Here is a 19,708-nt window from a genome sequence, read left to right as displayed (position 1 = left end):
GCTACAGTAGCCACGCCCCCAAACTCTCAGCCTGCTACAGTAGCCACACCCCAAACTCTCAGTCTGCTACAGTAGCCACGCCCCAAACTCTCAGCCTGCTACAGTAGTCACGCCCCAAACACTCAGCCTGCTACAGTAGTCACACCCCAAACTCTCAGCCTGCTACAGTAGCCACACCCCAAACTCTCAGCCTGCTACAGTAGCCACGCCCCAAACTCTCAGCCTGCTACAGTAGCCACACCCCAAACTCTCAGCCTGCTACAGTAGCCACGCCCCAAACTCTCAGCCTGCTACAGTAGCCACACCCCAAACTCTCAGCCTGCAGCAGTAGCCACACCCCAAACTCTCCGCCTGCTACAGTAGCCACACCCCAAACTCTCAGCCTGCTACAGTAGCCACACCCCAAACTCTCAGCCTGCAGCAGTAGCCACGCCCCAAACTCTCAGCCTGCTACAGTAACCACACCCTAAACTCTCCACCTGCTACAGTAGCCACGCCCCAAACTCGCAATAGGCTGAGCTGGAAAGAGATTGATTGAATCAGAGTGGATGCTCTCAATGTTTAGATGGTGTTGGAGATAAACCCATGAATGGGCACACTAATAGTAGGCAACAAACAATAAACAAGGCTAAGAGATTGTATTTTAACATAAAATAATCTTACATACTTCACCTTTAATCACATCTCCCAGCACTGATAGAACAAAAAAGCCATCTTTTCTATAATCATATTTCACTTTTGTTTAGTTTTTTTTTTTATTAACTCCTGATTATTATCTTATTTTAGATAACAAGTCTGCTAGTTCTTATCTTCGTAATTGTGTTGTTGTTTTTAATGATCATAATCTTGGTGAGGATATTATCCCACCCTCAGGTTACGATGTTAACAGTTCAGCAGGTTTTAGGAACTGGCGTGAAGTTGATTTTTCCAGATATTTCTGCCGTGGAAATGTGCAGAGCGGTTCCACATTGGGCAGTGACCTCCTGGTGGTGGAAAACAGGCTTGAAGGTCACGAAAGTACATTGTGCTTTTGAGGATGTGCTGAGGAAGTGAGCTGTGGATCTGTTCACTTCAGGCAAATCATCAGGGCTTCGATACATTTTGTTGACAGATAAAAAGAGACCAGATCTCCGCGACTGTTTGCTCTTCACAGATTATATGACGGCAACCTGCCGCACGTCTGAATGTCACATGCCTGCTATTCGCTACTGAGTATGTGTGGTTATCTTTTGCAGCTATTTCCTATATTGTTTAAGATGTTTATTGTTTCAGATTGTGACCTTATAAATCTTAGAAAACTGAGGATGAACGCTCGTTCTACTTTCCTAAAGTGCTTATTATTTTGTAAAATATAATATTGTTATATCAATTGTCACTTGAATTGTGAACTGAAATAAGATTTTAAATAAACAGTTTGTCTTAGAATAGAGCATATTTATAGTATATGATGATGTCATGAGTGAATGTTTTACACAAGAAAAGTCTTGACTGACTGTGGCGAGGGGGGCGTAGTTCAGAGAGGTCGCCAACGGGAGAGAAGAGACAGGTGACGATTGGTAAGTAAGTGAATCAAGTGCAGGATGACATACACCTGTGTCTCGTTGCAGTAATTGCCATGGGGAGACGGGATAAAAGCCAGATTGAAATGGGAAGCCGGGAGAGAGAGATGCTGAGGACTCGTGTGGCTGTGTGGGGGAGGAAGCTCTGGAGAGCTGGCCAGTATTATTGTACAGTGACTGAGATTGAGTTTGAAAGCGCTGGTACCGTGACTTTTTGTGAGAAATACCAATATTCCCTCTCCTTCCTTCACTATACTTTGAACATTGTTACACTGACATTTACAATACCAAATAGGATGCACACAAACTGTCTAACCAGCTTTGTGGATTGTTTGATTTCTATTTCTTTGCCATTCCACAGTAAAATATCATTGGTCCAAAATCCACATTCACTATATTGCCAAAGGTTTTTTGATGCCTGCCTTTAATGACATCCCATTCCTTAATCCGTAGGGTTTAAAATGGAGTTGGCCCACCCTTTGCAGATATAACACTCCTAAACCTTGTGGAAAGCCTTCCCACAAGAGTTGAAGCTGTGTTTATGGGAATTTTTGACCATTCTTCTAGAAGCGCAGGCCAGTCAAGTTCCTCCACACCAAACTCGCTCATCCATGTCTTTATGGACCTTGCTTTGTTCACTGGTGTGCAGTCTTGTTGGAACAGGAAAGGGCCGTCCCCAAACTGTTCCCACAAAATTGGGAGCATGAAATTGTCCAAAATGTCTTGGTATACTGAAGCATTAAGAGTTCCTTTCACTGGAACTAAGGGGCCAAGCCCAACCCCTGAAAAACAACCCCCACACCATAATCCCCCCTCCACTAAACTTTACACTTGGCACAATGCAGTCAGGCAAATACCATTCTCCAAAACGAGGTGGATGAGATTAAAGAATGGCTTTTTATTAAAAAAAAAATTATTTATTATTTAAATTGAACAATTTATTACAAGTTAAAAGTATACTTAAATATATAAATAAATACAAAACACAATTTACTTAACAAATTCACAGTAAAACTAAAGCCACCTAACCCAACTACAATAGGCCTAATTTAACTCAAAATAACATTTACAGTAATACCAGCAGTCGTCTGTATTCTTGGTATGCTACAAACCAGCATATATTTTTCTGTTTTAACAAGATTACATTACTTCAAAAAAACCTTTGGTTTTATTTTTTCAGTTTGTGGACTTTTTTTTACAGAATCAAAGACTTGTATATAGGGGGGGCGGAATATATGCCTCGTGCTCAAGAGCACACATAAAGCTTGCCGCAAAGCATTGGCAAAAGTAGCCTAATGTTTATAAATGTAAAAATAGCAAGGATACATTAAAGGTGTCATGAACTGGCTTTTAAAACATTTTATACTGTTGTCTGAGGTCAACTTATGACATTTGCGTGGTTTTTACATTCAAAAACTAAATTTTTGATTTAACATTTAATTAAAAAAATTATATATTTTTTTAAATTTAACATAATTAATAACCCCTTAGGTATCGAAATTTGGTATCGAACGACAAGACCTTTAACGATACTCGATAGTATCAAGGCAATTGGGTCGGTACCTAAAAAGTATCAACCTCAATACCCAGCCCTAAAAGTTAATTATTATAATAACAAATAAATATATCAGACACTGGACAGGAGCTCATAACTGACCTGATGGGGGACGAGACCCAGTGAGGTTGGTGGTTCATTCATCCGGTCATCACTGCTGCTGGCCACGGCGTAACCTCTGACAGAAAAAAAAAGAGATTTATGTTTAGTTGCTTTGTGTGTGTGTACATGTTTTTCTATCCCGGTGGGGACTTTAACCTGAATGCAAACAGACTTATGGGGACTCGTGTAATTGGGAGACATGTGTGTGTGTGTGTGTGTGTGTGATGTGTAGGTCTAGGGGTAGGGTTAGTGTAAAGGGAGAGAATATACAGTTTGTACAGTATAAAAAAACATTATGTCTATGGAGAGTCCCCACCAAGATAGTGAACCAGACGTGTGTAAGTGTGTGTGATATTGGTAGGTTTAGGGGTAGGGTTAGTTTGTGTGTGTGTGTGTGGTTGAGGGAAGGAGCTGCTCCTCTATTTAGTCAGATTTAAATCACAAATCCTGAGACCATAAGAGGCCATAAATAGTCAAAGTGGAACAGTATTTTGCCATCTGAAAATGGCGTCTGGTGTATTACTAATGCATCCTGTGTTTGACATGTAAGGAACGCTTCAATACATCAAATGCAAACTTTATTTCAAACCAAAGAAGATCTGACATGTTGGGATGTCCTATATCACCCCAGAGCCACAGGGGCCAAACATCTGGGTTACGTATATAAGCCCTGACGGAACGAGATGCTGTCGGTAGCTGATGCACACACTCCAGGTGGGGCGATTGTCTGAAACCTGCATTACTAATTCATTGGCTGATGGTGTTAACACCGCCCACTTAGGCATCCCGTCATCAGTGCCTCAAAAGGATGTGCTCGTGCCATCAATCATCATCATTTCTCCACGAAGGAAGCTTGCAGCAGAACTGAGGAGTATGGCAAGCAAGCAGCATCTTGTTCCTTACTCAGGGAATCAAGGATACATGCGTGAACCCTTTCATAGTATCGCTAAAACTATGGGAACAGAAGGGGCTAAAGGCACACCTTAAGAAAATGAGCTTTTCATCACTCCCATAGTGTATGATTGCAGAAAATATATACATGTTTGTATTGAACATTTATGGAGCAACAGATTTAGTGTGAAAATAAATCATAAAAGTGGTTTATTTTGTTTAAAAATCGTATAAATGTGTGAGGTGGTGAGGGGGGCTTTTACCCCACAGACACAACGGGCAAACGACACAAATTCTTAAGCTAAAATATATATATTTTTAATAATGTCTATGTTAACACTAGTTCAAAACAATAATTTTAGCAAAGTTTGAACTATTTTCTGCTTATTTTTATAAATAAAAGAATTGTTCAATAAATATGCTAATATAGAAATATATTTAAAAAATATAGAAACAAAATAATATTAAAAAGTAAAGATTCTGAAAGCATTGAAGGAGATCCCTAATCATTTAATATAGCTTTACAGTAGTAACAATCAATTAGATTTTATCATATGATATGATTAATATCATATTTTTAAATAATGATGGTTTAATTATAAATATGGTGCTTATCTTTAAGGTGGACAGGACACCCAACTTAATATATGATATTTACCATCTGAATTGCCAACAAATGGAAAAGTCAGCCGCTGTTTATTATCATGTTAGTTATTGTGTAGAGGGCGCTGTTTACCCCAAATATCATACCTTTACATATTCTTACATTATTGAAAAACTGTTGCTTTAATTAGCTCAAAGAAAACCGAAAATAATTTTCATCAAAGTTGATTCTGTGCTAATTTGATCTAATATTTAATGTTTTTTTAAATGTTGTAGATTTAAGTAAAAAATAACAATCGATAAAATTATTGAATATATTATTGAGTAAATCATGGGCTAATTTTCATTTTTGGGTGAACTATCCATTTAAATGATCCTTGTCTCAAAATATATTCAATAATTTTATCGATTGTTATTTTCTACTTAAATATGCAACATTTAAAAAAACATCAAATATTAAATAAAATTAGCGTAGAATCAACTTTGAGCTGCTGCCCGCGATGGTGTCAAGAATCAGATACATTTCCACACATGGAAAGCATCTTGAAAAGCGGATGTTTTGGAAAGTGCTGAAGCAAGTTGTGCCATCTATTGGTTTAGAGGAAAATAAAATCAAAGGAGCATTTTACCCCACTGCGCCTTTAGCCCCGTTGTAATTATCAGTCAGTGAAAAGCAGACTTTTCCGACTGGAGGTAGAATTTCTCACCCAATGCGACTGAGAATCCGTTAATCCTTCCAAAACCACAGTTAAATGCCAAGAAGGAACATGCACGGAGTGGAAAGGCCTAAGCCAGGGGTGTCCAATCCTGCTCCTGGAGGGTCACTGTCCTGCTGAGTTCAGCTTCAACCCCAATTAAACACACCTGAACCAGCTAATCAAAGTCTTACTAGGCATACTAGAAACTTTGGCTGGTGTGTTGAGGTAAGATGGAGCTAAATTCTGCAGGACAGTGGCCCTCCAGGACTGAGTTTGGACACACCTGAAGCAATCGCAGCTGCATATACCCAGGCTCCACAGGGACCTACCCAATCAGGAGCTTGGTCCACCCTGGCCCCAAGCCAAATAACGTCTGATTGCAAAATTGGTGCAATGTTCAATTCAGCTCCAGATTTTGAGGGAGATCATGCTTTTTAGCCACTTCAAAAATCCTTGTTATTTAGAAACTAGAAAGCAGTATTAGAAAGTGACATAAATCTTCATAAACATTTAAATTATTTTAAACCGTTTAAGCGCGAGAAGACATAAAAGAAACTCAATTCGGCCCCGAGCTGTGTCAGTGTGCCATTACTGAACTCTTTTGAATCTTATCACACTTAAACTGTCGAATAAACACAGAATTACATCAAATGCCCATTTTGGTGGGTATCCTCGTAATCGGTCTTAACAGAGTAAAAATAAAAAGTCTTAATGAGCGTAAACAGTTGGGAGAAAATCTGATGTGTGTCAGATTCTTGCATTCGGTCTCAAAGTGACAGTAGCTTAATGTACCTGTGTCATTACCGTTAATTAAAGAAAAGAAAAGAAAAAACTAAAATCTGATCTTGACTGAATGACTTCCTTAGCTTTAATAGGATTATTTTTTATTTTTGTATTTTTTTGTATTTTCTTTTTATACATTATAGTATTTCGTACCTGATTAGAGTTAGACCTACCAGAAAAATGTTTATTTCATTTTGTATCTTTGTTCTTTTGTATTTGTTTTGTATTTGTGCTATTGCTTGTAATTTGTTAATACATTCTTATTTTATTGCTGACTGTTTACCTGTCTTTATTTAACATTATTTATTAAAATACAATTTATTTATGAATTGTTAATACATTCTCATTTAGATGGATGGATGGATGGACAGACGGATTGATGGATGGATGGTGGGATGACTGATGGATGGATGGTGGGATGGACGGACGGATTGGATGGAGTGGTGGAGCCACTTAAAATTTTGGCAGGCCAAGTAACCAGTAAACTCCTTAGCATTGAGCCCTATGCGTTTATAAAGTCCCTTTTAAGACCTGCCCCTTTTATTATAAAATAAAGTTTAAAAATCTGTTACGGATGTCACTTGGCCCACCTTACATCTCAGAGCTGGAGCCGGGCCAGCATATACCTCAGAGAAACGCTCCTGAAGGAACATTAGCACTGAACCAACAGGGCACTGGACTGGATCTCTACACCTTGTAGTGAAGGCACTAGCATTCAGGATGGGATCGGTAATCTCAGACAAAAGACCAGAACCAATCAGAGTTTAGAAGCACAAAGATTCTCTGGACGAGGGTGTCATACGCCTCCCCGGATCTGAGGTCCACTCTGACCAGAATTTGTCACAGAGTCCCCAATCTTAGGATGGCCATTGAAGCTACCAACAGAACACTCCCAAAAGGCAAATTGGCGGTTAGACTGGCCCTCGGCCACTGCTGCGCCACAGCCTATTAAAATAACTGGGATAGGAAGAAAATCAAAAGAAATATTCTCTGAATTTAATGTGGTTTCTAAAGTCGAAGTGTTTTCCTTTAACAGTTTGCCAGCTGAAAGCCCCCTGCAGTACTGCACCTCTTATCATACAAGGGTGCCATCCTCTGTTGCACCATATCTGAAGGCTTTTATCCCTGCACAGCAAAGGCTCCATCAGCGCTCTGTAACAGCTTAATGCATTTGAAGAGAGACTGTCAGTAGGATGCCAGCACTATCTAGGGCACTGAGAGGAATAGAAGTCTTCCTTGAATAGTAAACATGAATGAAAGCTTTCTATGCCCTCTCATTCATCTGGAAATACATAAAAAGCAACATACAGGCTTTCTGCATTTCATATATGACATTACATCGTAATTGCTGTAAGTGCTGTTCCTTTTATCTCAGGATTGGAAATGAAGCCAATTAAAGATGAAGTGTGACACTCACTAGTGTTAAATATAAGGGTGCTTTGATCAATCGGCTGCCAATCGCTTACGGCCAATAATCGTTTGAAATAGTTTGATCGGAGTCCTCTATAAAGGCCGATCAGAAGATGCAAAACTTGTAAGACAATATTTCTCTGCACAGCTAAAATTGCTTCACTACATTCACTGGTCTGGCACTTCTACCAGGTGTCTGAAAAAGACAATACATTTGCAACGTCACTGTGGAGACATTGCAACGACAGCAACCATACAGCAATGACAGCAAGAAACTAGGGCTGTGTCCCAATTCGCCGATATCCATCCTAAATAGTATTCAAAAATAGAAATAGTATGTCCCAAATCATAGTATGTTGAAAAGAGTATTCCAAAGATACCCAGATGGTCTACTATTTCCGGTTAGAATTCGAAGTGCAGATCTGACACTCTAACGGCTGATATTGCCCACAACCCATTGCGCATTGGACGAGGATTCGGTTAGAACTACAAATGTCGATAAAAAGTGTTTAAAAACTACAATTATGGCAGGCGTGCGAGTCTTGAATAATTATCAGTCCCTAACCTGACAAAAATATATTTAATTAAAGGGTAACCAAACCCTAAAACAACTTTTTTTAGTTAATCATCTGCAAGACTGGGGCTTTATTAGTGCTCTTCATTGATTCGATGAATGTTTTGACACTTGGGTATAAAGTGTTTTAATTCTACAATATATGGTGTAAAAACGAGTGTTGCCCTGTTAAGGTTGAACGGTGGCTACTGCAGTTGAATGTTCCTATTGGACGTTGTAGGTCATCGTGACGTATGTTGGTTCTTCAAACGGCTCACAACCATGCCCCTGGCACGAGCTCACCACGCCCTTTGCATAGGCTCAGCCCCTGTTATAAAAACATCTTGTTCTGTCAAAAACCCTACAGAGAGTCAGGAGTTGGAATTGCGAGTTTTGAAAATGATCAGGATAGCGTATATTAGCATCTAGTTAGCTAGTTATGTTTACAAGTGTCTCTTCCAATTCACCAAATAACTGGTGGTAAGTGCCATATACAGCTTGTAACACATAGAGGTTTAGTGCTACTGGCTCAAAGCCTGGATGGGCTGTTATACAGCCCACTCCACCAATCTGGTCACACCTGTGTACTACCTACAACATGAGAATGTTTATTGTTACTTTGTTAGGATGATTTATTTATTATTTGGTATGTGTGCGTTTTGTGTAGGGCTGGACCAGAATATTTGAATATTCTAATATTCGTTCGATGGGTTGGTATTCGATTTTCAAATTTGGGATTTTGTTGTTTTTAATAGGATGGACAGTTGAATAGGAACCCAACTTAATAAATATATTTGCTTCTTAGTGTTCCTAAGAACACTAGAGTAGAGTATTATCTGTCTAGAGCGCACAACTGCATGAGTTTAAGGCAGAAGCGCATGCCTGAGTTTGCATTTTGGGTTAAGCTGCGTTGGTTTGACATTGTGGAAAATAAAATAATAGAATCAAAATGTATTAGCCTTTTTACCCGTTAGGGATGTGACGGTGAGAACATTTACCCTCCCCGTCATATTGCAGTGATTGTGCACTGAGCGGCTGTGAACGAATGCAGCCGTGCGCAGTTTACTTTCGGTTTGTCAATTCGAGAGCGGGTTGCTTGAATTGTGGGTTCATTAGCCTATTATTCCTAATGAAAAACACAACAACAAAACAGTATAATGACAAACTCCCTTTTACATTTCGCTTTGAAACCAAATCTTCCGCGATCATCTGTCCTGCTGCAGTTTGTGCTGCGACTCTCGTTCAGCTCACGCGGCACGTTCAGTTTTGAATTGTAGTTAATCTGTTCTCTAACTGAAAAAAATGATTTTTACTACTATAATATCAAAACTGGGACGTAACAGACCTGTGTGTTTTATATCACTAGTGCAGTGTCCGTTCTCGAAGCATATAAGCCCTGTCCGCGTGAGGCACGCCTCTTCACGAGATTTCTGCCTTTATTTGAGAGAAGAATATGTTCAGCTCCTTCCCTCCGAAGCTTCGAATATTCGAGTTTGGTTCCTACCGAAGCTTCGAAGCTCAAAAAATGGTATTCGGACCAGCCCTAGTTTTGTGTATTTTACTTATTAAATTAATTAACTGGACTTAACACTTGTAATATTTCATAGCTATACCTTGGGTATCTCCCTACAACAGACGTTCTCTACTAGGGACAGTGATCTGCAGTGCCCACAGGTGCACCTGTTGAGACCAGTGTTTTTTTTTTTTTTGCTTAATTATTAACTCTAAATCATACCAAAATTAACCTAAATGCATGGGTTTGAAATGTTTTAAAGTTCGTTAGCATTTGCTATGACCATTAGCCATAATGCTAATGCTTTATCACTCAGACACTGGCCCCTTTCTCTCTCTTGCGCTGCTGCTTCGATAGCATTGTCGGCATCAGGAGTTTGCGCAGTTTGAGCCAGCGGCTCAAACTGATAAGGCTCTGGCCCTGTGTCTACAGAGTAAAAGTCCTCTACTTCAAAAGACAGCTCTGTTGCAAAGCTACTGGCGTCACTCCAGTCACTCTCCATCTTTGTGAGTCTGACAGCTGTCAATCAATCAGCTCTCAATCAGCTGTCAATCAATCAGGGTCTCAGGTGCACACCCCCACTCAGCCCCGCCCCCTCTGTCTCTGCTGGGCTCTGCCCACTTTTCCAGCATTTTTCAAATATTGCCATTGGGTGGAGTTAGGCTCCTATCAGGGGTTGAGTTACCCTTTAATATTATCCACATTATATTTCACCTGTAGCAGCATTGTGAACATTTATAATGACATGTTTGGCCATTAACTTTTAAACACATCATCATATTCAAATTGCAAACATATGAGGGCATTGTGCTGTGTGATAAAACTGCACATTTTAGAGTGGCCTTTTATTGTGGCCAGCCTAAGGCACACCTGTGCAATAATCATGCTGTCTAATCAGCATCTTGATATGCCACACCTGTGAGGTGGATGGATTATCTCGGCAAAGGAGAAGTGCTCACTAACACAGATTTAGACAGATTTTTGAACAATATTTGAGAGAAGGGTTAGGCCTTTTGTGTACATAGAAAAAGTCTTAGATCTTTGAGTTCAGCTCATGAAAAATGGTGGCAAAAACAAAAATGTTGCGTTTATAATTTTGTTCAGTGTATTATGTCCCAAAGCTTGCCTACTCTTCTGCTACACATTCAAAAGTATCCACTTTTTCTTCACAAAAAGAGTACATACTTTTAGGACGTAGTATAAGTAGGCGAATTGGGACGCAGCAAAGGGCTGTGCAATCTTAAACTCCAAAGTCACGCTGCTGGTTGAGTGTTGCTGTGCAGTGTAGCTGATCAATCAAACCGATCAATGTTATGAAAGCACCCTCGAGTCACAGTGTTACACTTTTCAGAAGAAACAAACACAAATGTCTTATTTATAGCTGTCTCGGCTTATAAGATGGGACAGAAGTGAGTATTGCAAAAGAAAAACAAGACACTTTTCAGCTTAACAGATGAAGGATCCAAATTTGCAAGCTTGTACTAGAACATGACTTTATAGATTTCCAGTTTGATACCACAGACTATTTGTCGCATATTGTCCAATTGTGTCCCAAATTACATATACACTCTAGGCTGTGTGATTAATCATAATTAATTTTCGATTTTGGCTTCCAGTTATTATAAAAACAAGATAATTGAGGTAAAACAATTATTGTGCCTTCATAGTGCTTTCATTCCTCCCTAAAAGTAACAGTTTCCTCTCTTAGAAGGGGAAAAAAATCCAGCTCGTCGGCACCTCACGCAAACATACACAACATATTCTAGCACTGTTAACTTGACATCTCAGCCTGTTCATTAATATCAAAATATAATACAGTCAACCAAACATAGAAAGTTACACTGCTTGTGACCACCGCCGTGCTGTTATATGTGAAAGATGATGTTTTACGCCGATAATGTGAGTGAAGTACAAAACCTAGTTTACATAAATAATAGTTTAGCATCCAAATTCGATATAATGTCCAAATACTGTTAAATGGATAGGTCACCCAAAAATTTTAATTTTGTCATTAATTCCTCACCCTCTTGTCCAAACCAGTGAGACCTTCGTTCATCTTCAGAACACAAATGAAGATATTTATGATGAAATCCAAGAGCTCTTTTAACCCTCCATAGACAGCAATTTAATTAACACTTTCAAGGTCCAAAAAGGAAGTAAAGACATCGTTAAAATAGTCCATGTGACTCCAGTGGTTCAACCTTAATGTTATGAAGCGACAAGAATACTATAGTGCACAAAAACTAACAAAAATAATGACTAAACAATCACTTCTCGTCTGTGTCAGACTCTTACGCTGTTGACATAGTAAATACAGTCCAGCGCTTCCAAGTTACGTCAGATCTACGCCAGAACGCCGGTTTACCATTGGCCGATGCAGATCACGTGACGCATGCGTGTGAGGATGATGCCGGAGCTGACCAATGTCAACAAAGTAGGAGACTGACAGACGATTGATTGCTGAATAAAGAGAAAGAGATTGCTGAATAAAGTTCTTATTTTTGTTTGTTTTTGTGCACAAAAAGTATCCTCGTGGCTGCATAACATTAAGGCTGAGTCACATGGACTACTTTTAACGATGTCTTTACTTCCTTTCTGGACCTTGAAAGTTTTAATAACATTGCTGTCTATGGAGGGGTCAGAGAGCTCTTGGATTTCATCAGAAATATGAATGAAGGTCTTACGGGTTTGGATCGAAATGAGGGCGAGGAATTAATGACGGAATTTACAGTTTTGGATACATTTTAAAATATCTTTAGTTTAAACCTTAAAAGTTTTTTGGCTTTGACTAGACAGTAGTAAAGAAAACGCTGTACTTATTATTATTATTGTTATTAAGTACAGGCAAAAAAAATAATTATTAACCGGTATTTTTTTCTAATAAAACTGGTTTTCGGAACGGTAATAATACAGAAGGAAAGCATGAACAGAAACATTAAAATACTGATTCTGCTCTGAGTGAACTGATTTTTTTTTGCCGTTTTTAAGCCGTGATTAAAACTGGTAAGGGGCGGGACATTTCCCCAAACATGTTGGAGGAGCCTGACCAATCACAACACACTGCTCCAGCCGACCAATCAGAGCACATTGTGCTTTTCAGGAGGAGGGGCTTCATAGAGACAGGAACTAAACAGAGCGTTAAAGACAGACTGGGAAGAGAGGAGCCGCAACAATGGAGAAAATGGGGAAATAATCAACATTCAAGCAGGAAAACCTGCTCTAGTAGAGCCCAAACCAGTCTTAATTTCAGAACGGATGTCCTGTGTAATAGATGCGCACATTTGGATAGTAACGTGCTGATCTAACTGCGGGGAAACACGGCGCTGTTGTGCTTCTACAGGCTCACACGATAGCACTTCAGAGCAGTTCACAATCCATGAATAGTGCACATTTATGCCAAGCAATTGTTTATGAACTAATGCTGATGAATAATGAAAATGTTTACTTTACGATCACTAGCGTAGCTATGGGTGGGCCAGATTGACAGCTTGCCCATCCTGTCAGATCCAGGAAAATATATATATTTTTTTAAATAATACTATTTTCTAGGCGCTCAAACATCACAAACATAGCTCGTACGGGGGAAGGAATCAACATGTAGAAGTAGACTATATTAAAACAATAAAAGGTCCAACATATGAGGAATACTTTTAGCTGTGTTACTATGTTTCAATCAGATTTTGGGAAAAGGTCACGCCGAACGTGGGCGGAAGTACCGCACCATTGTTTAAAAGATTGGAGTTTTATTGTATGTTGAATGACATTTATTATTTAATTAATCATTGTTTTACCTGTTTTGTTAAAAAAGCTTCAGCCAAGTTTGGCGTGACCTTTTCAATGTATGTTAGGTAATGCCTGGCTCGTTGCAGACCAGCACAAGATGATCAATTGTGGTTAAAAAGTATATAAACATTTGAATTTTTTTAAAGAAAATGAATAGGGTCTTATATGCTAGATAAAACCCTATTCCTCAGCTGGGATCGCGCAGTACCATTTGAAGCACTTCAAAGCCCTTTGAGACTGCATTGATATGGACGTTCAACATATTGGTTGCAATTGAAATCCATTGTGTGGAGAAAAATCCTGAAATGTTTTCCCCAAAAAACGTAATTTATTTTCCACTGAAGAAAGAAAGACATGGACATCTTGGATTGCATTGGGGTGAGTAAATTATCAGGAGATTTTCCTTTTGAGGTGAACTAATCCTTTAACACTGGTCCAAACACAACATCAAAACTTTGTATAATTTGGCCTCTTTATTTAAGTGCAGGTCATCCAGGGATTTGGAGTGTACTTCTCAGTGGAATTTCCAGTGTGAACACAGCACGCACATTTTTTAAGTTCATACATTTTGAAACTGCTTCAGTCAGACATTCGTCATCATTTTCTACAATGCATGAATTCTACTCTGGCATAGCATGGACAGAAGCCAATCGTGGTTTACAGCAGCTGGTGTGTTATGTTGAAGTGAATGATGAGGCACATACCCCTCCTGGTGCTGGAGGACAGACACCATCAGCTCCACAGCCAGGGCTCCAGCGATCATGGCCAGGCCAGGACGGCTCACCGTGCACTGCTGGTCTAGAGTCCTGTCTCTGGTGGACTAATGAGAGGATCAGAGTTTACTAGCAGCTGAAACCAAACATAATCATTATTCAGCTTGTAAAAATGCTTTATTTTGGCTAAGTGATGGAGATTATTTTAAATCATATTATGATTTCCAGCTAAGCGTGTCCATTGAATTCAAGGCACCTTAAAATTATATTGACTGGTTTCAGCTACACATTTGATGTTCTAAGAAAACCTAATTTCACAACAGCTAAGACAGTACTTGGTTAAAACTCACGTCTCCAGGGGCGACCACATCATTACAGAAATAGCAGCCAAGACGGTGTCCCGGTATGTTGGAGAACAGAGACGCTCCTGAGAATGAAAATGAGTCATGCTTAGAGCAGAATAACAAGAAAACATCTCAGAATACAGCATCTCAAAGCTCTGCAGGGTCACTTGTGCTACTCAAACCATTCCTGAACCATTTTTGCTTTGTGGCAGGGCGCATTATCCTGCTAAAAGAGGCAACTGCCACCAGGGTATACCATTTAATTGAAAGGGTGCAACAATGCTTACGTAGGTGGTACGTGTCAAAGTAACATCCACATGAATGGCAGGACCCAAGGTATCCCAGCAGAACATTGCTTAAAGCATCACACTGCTTCGGCTGGTTTGCCTTTTTCCCATAGTGCATCCTGGTGCCATGTGTTCCCCAGGTAAGCGGCACACCCGCACCTGGCCATCCACGGGATGTAAAAGAAAACGTGATTCAACAGATCAGGTCACCTTCTTCCATTGCTCCATGGTCCAGTTTTGATGCTCACATGCCCACTGTTGGTGCTTTCGGTGGAGAACAAGGCTCAGCATGGGCACCCTGACTGGTCTGCGGTTATGCAGCCCCATACGCAACAAACTGCGATGCACTATGTATTCTGACACCTTTCTATCAGAACCAGCATTAATTTCTTGAGCAATCTGAGCTAAAGTAGCTCGTCTGTTTGATCGCCAAGACGGGCCAGCCTTCGCTCCCCATGTGCACCAATGAGTCTTGGCCACCCATGACCCTGTTGTCGGTTCACCATAGTTCCTTCCTTGGAGCACTTTTGATAGATACTGACCACTGCAGACCGTGAACACCCCACAAGAGCTGCAGTTTTGGAGATGCTCTGACCCAGTTGTCTAGCCATCACAATTTGGCCCTTGTTAAACTCGCTCAAAACCTTACGCTTGCCAATTTTTCCTGCTTCTAACACATCAACTTTGAGGACAAAATGTTCACTTGCTGCCTGATATATCCCACCCACTAACAGTTGTCGTGATGAAGAGACAATCAGTGTTATTCACTTCACCTGTTATAATGTTATGCCTGGTCGGTGTATAAGCTGATTGTAGACTATACAATGCGATACATCGACCTAATTAGTGGCCTGCAGTACCTAATTGAACCAAACTAATAATAAAATGGCTGTAAAATGAATATGTATGTTAATAATTATGATATAAAAAGCATGAAAATGAGCAAGTAATCATGACCCATAGGTAATTAGGGATTTTCCATAGATATGCTCTGGCCAATTCAAGCTTGAAGTAGCACCTTCATGGTTTTTCATGAGTCACAACGGGCACTGAGGCAACACGCCTTACACACTTACAGACAGCAGCAGCAGACAATGAGTCATGAGCCGCTCACACAGATGTGCTCTTGCGCTCACAGCTCCATGGAGGGAAAAAGAACAGAACAGAAAGCAGGGGTTTTGATTTTACAAGTTGTAACTTGACAGTCTTAAAAACATGGGGTATGCCTCCTGTATCTCTGTCTGAACTATGACGACTTTTGACATTTTGCATTTGAGGTTTACTGTAGACCTGGGTTATTATTGTTTACTAAAACTAAAACTAACCAAAACATTGAAATAAAGCTGATATCAATGTGCATAAAACATGCATATTACTTGAAAACTTGTGTTGCCTTGGCAATAAGCTGAAGAAAACTAAAACAACCTCTGCTTTGTGTCCCCATTTTGCTTTTACAACACGCTTGATATAAACAGCAATGACAGCTGTGGGAAATACAGCAGAAATGCTCCAGACGCACCTGGTGTGATGGTGGCGGCTGGTGTGGAGGAAGACGAGGAGCTGGAGGAAGCAGACATGGGGCTGGACTCCTCAGATGGAGACTCTTTGGGTTTCTTAAGGCCGTGCCTCATCACCACGAATGTGTCAAATCCCAGAGCAGCGTTCACTATCAGCTGCAGAGAGACAGACACATTCAACTCTCTCTAAAAAGCTTCACAGATTAGATATCATTAAAGTCAACCAAAAGCTTTTAAGCAAATAAGCAAAACAATTCCAAAACTCTGCTTATTTCCAGGTTTAAATTGGTCTTTAGTTTGGATTTGCTCTCAGACTTTTGCACTATTATGTTTTACTAATAACAGAAAACTATTATTATAATTAAATGACTAGGGGTGTAACGATTCATCTACTACATCGATGTATCGATTTATTTTCCTATGATCTAACTACATCGATCTGTGCTCGGCAAGATGGCCTTCCGGACGACATATATCGATCTAACATCGTTTTAAAAGGTAATCAATCGATTGTATCGATCATAGGAAATAACGCATTGGATTTAAGCACGTCAGACTTTATATGGATATATGATAATGATAAAGCCGTTAAACGTTACTCGATTAAGTCTGCCTATATCATCGCAACGCACGCACCAGCAGCAGCGCAAAGAAAACAAAACAGCATGGCGGATGACAGAGAAGCCAACGTGCGAGAAATTATCAAGCCACCAGGAGAAAGAGCTGAGTTAGTAACGTTTTACCTGTACTTTCAACCCTTGCTTGTCACCTGTGCATTCCTGCACCAGTGTGCCAGCAGAGCGAGTTTTAGTACAGCTGGCGACATAGTGAACGCACAGAGAAGTGTTCTGCGGTCAGATCATGTTGATATTTTTGAAAAAGAAATCTGTAGAGTCATTGAAGAGTAGTTGGTCACATTTTATCTTTGTTAAATATTGTTTGTTAATTAAACTGAGAGTAGTAGCAGGTTCAGCCAGTTTATTCAACCTGAAGAAACGTTGGTTGCACTTTATTTTTGATATTAATATTGTATTTGTATTATTTTAATGTTGTAAAACAACAGCAAAAGTAGCAGGTAAACCTACTATTAATTAAACCTGAAGAGTAGTTAGTTGCACTTTATTTTTTATACTAATATTGTAATATTTTTATGTTGGAAAACAAAAGCAGAAGTAGCAGGTTAACCTACTGTTGAAATGTTGGTTGCACTTACTGTGCTTTTATTGAAAATGTATTGAAAATTGAAAATGAGAGCAGAAAAGGTTAACTTCCTTTTAATTCAACCTAAACTGTTGGTTGCACTTTATTCAAATAAAATTGTAATGCATTTGCCATTAATTGTTGTTTACTTGTTTGTTTATATCCATAATTAATTGATATACAAGATTCCCTTACAAGAAACAACAGGAATCTAGGAAACTTCACCTGCACTGACCAGTATCCAGATATTTATTTCAGTCACACAATTTTTGGCTAAAAAGTTACTGAATCGATTTCCAATCACTGAATCGTTTCGGATCGTATCGTTCTAAATGAACCAATATCGTCCTTGAATCGTATCGACAACCTCAAATCGTGATACGAATCGAATCGTTGTTAAAACTAATCGTTACACCCCTATAAATGACACATTCCTACACTACTGGTCAAAAGTTTGGGTTTGTAAAACATTTTCAAAGAAGTCTCTTATGCTCACCAAAGCTGCATTTGATCAAAATGTGAATATATAGTAAAGTGTAATTTATTCCTGTGATCAAAACTGAATTTTTAGCATCATTCTTCAGTGTCACATGATCCTTCAGAAATAATTCTAATAAATATTTCTCATTGAGTGCTGTCAAATCGATTAAGCAAAATAAAAGTTTGTGTTTACATAATATATGTGTGCGTACTGTGTATAATTATTAAGTATATATTAATACACCCTCATTCATTTATATATTATTTATATTTCTTTGCGCCCTGACGAAACTTACCAATTCACCAGATTGACGGAATGCATAGCTGATATAACTGGTGTGACTAGTAATTTCCTTAGTAACTTAATTCTGAAAAAACAGAATTTCTAACTATTGGGACAAAAAACCTCTGCACGTAGTAACCTAGAATACTGTCTAACACTTGATGGCTGCTCTGTCAAGTCCTCGTCGTCAGTAAGGAACCTGGGTGTGCTCTTTGATACCAATCTTTCATTTGAAAGCATTTCTAGCATCTGTAAAACTGCATTCTTCCATCTTAAAAATATATCTAAATTACGGCACATGCTCTCAATGCAAAATGCTGAACAGTTAGTTCATGCGTTCATAACCTCACGGCTAGATTATTGTAATGCTCTACTGGGTGGCTGCCCTGCTCGCTTAATAAATAAACTGCAGCTGGTCCAAAACCCAGCAGCTCGAGTTCTTACTAGAACCAGGAAGTATGACCATATTAGCCCAGTTCTGTCAACACTACACTGGCTCCCTATTAAACATTGCATACATTTTAAAATCTTGCTTATCACTTCCAAAGCACTAAATGGTTTAGCTCCCCAGTACTTGAGCGAGCTCTTAACACATTATACTCCTTCATGTCTATTGCGGTCTCAATACTATGGCATACACATAGAACATTATCAATTTCTATTATTCCAACCAGTTAAATGATTGTTTTAGGCTGCATTAACTAGGTCAGCCGGAACCGGGAACACTTCATATAACACCTGATGTACTCGTTACATTATAAAAAGAATGGCATCTACGCTAATGTTAGTCTCTCTGTTTATCCTGAGGTTTACTGTTGTCAGCCAGATCCAGATCAGATGGTGGACCTGCGCCTAGACACGACCAACGCATCCCTGAAGTGTCAGCAGAGACCGTGTCAACTAGACTCTCCCCTGTGAAGGCCTCCTTCCCTTCACTTTCCCTCTGTATGGATAAAAACTCATTAAAAACTCAAAAATATTAATATATTTATTTATATTTCATATAAATATTTTGGTAACACTTTACGGTAACACTTTACAATAAGGTTCAGTAGTTATAATTAGTTAACTACATTAGTTAACATGAACTTATAATGAACTACACTCTTAAAGCATTTATTTATCTTTGTTGATGTTAATTTCAACATTTACTAATGCATTATTAAAATATTGTTAACATTAGTTAATGCACTGTGAACTCACATCAACAAACCATGAACAGCAGTATTTTTATTAACTAACATTAACAAAGATTAACTAATGCTGAACAGATGTGTTATTCATGGTTAGTTCATGCTAACTAATGCATTAACTAATGTTAACTAATACAACCTTTATAGGTTATTGTACATTATTAGTTCATGTTAACTAATGTAGTGAACTAATGTTAACTAATGAACCTTATTATAAAGTGTTACCAATATTTTATATATA

The 19,708-nt window shown here is 39.1% G+C and overlaps 1 protein-coding gene across 1 annotated transcript in view; it reads right to left on the bottom strand.

Annotated features, from left to right (window-relative positions):
- Window positions 1-19,708, bottom strand: part of atg7 (ATG7 autophagy related 7 homolog) — a 129,059-nt gene that overhangs the window by 59,590 nt on the left and 49,761 nt on the right. The window contains exons 14-17 of the mRNA XM_079844035.1: window positions 16,314-16,467; window positions 14,514-14,590; window positions 14,155-14,270; window positions 3,217-3,292 (exon numbers count right to left, since the gene is read on the bottom strand). Coding sequence (XP_079700161.1) covers window positions 3,217-3,292; window positions 14,155-14,270; window positions 14,514-14,590; window positions 16,314-16,467 — 423 coding nt within the window. The remainder of the gene's footprint in view (window positions 1-3,216; window positions 3,293-14,154; window positions 14,271-14,513; window positions 14,591-16,313; window positions 16,468-19,708) is intronic.

This window comes from Gobio gobio, assembly GCF_949357685.1.
Source record: "Gobio gobio genome assembly, chromosome: 19".
Lineage (NCBI taxonomy): Eukaryota > Metazoa > Chordata > Actinopteri > Cypriniformes > Gobionidae > Gobio > Gobio gobio.
The sequence above is the reverse complement of the archived record's forward strand: the minus strand, read 5'-3'. Positions and strand labels throughout refer to the sequence as shown.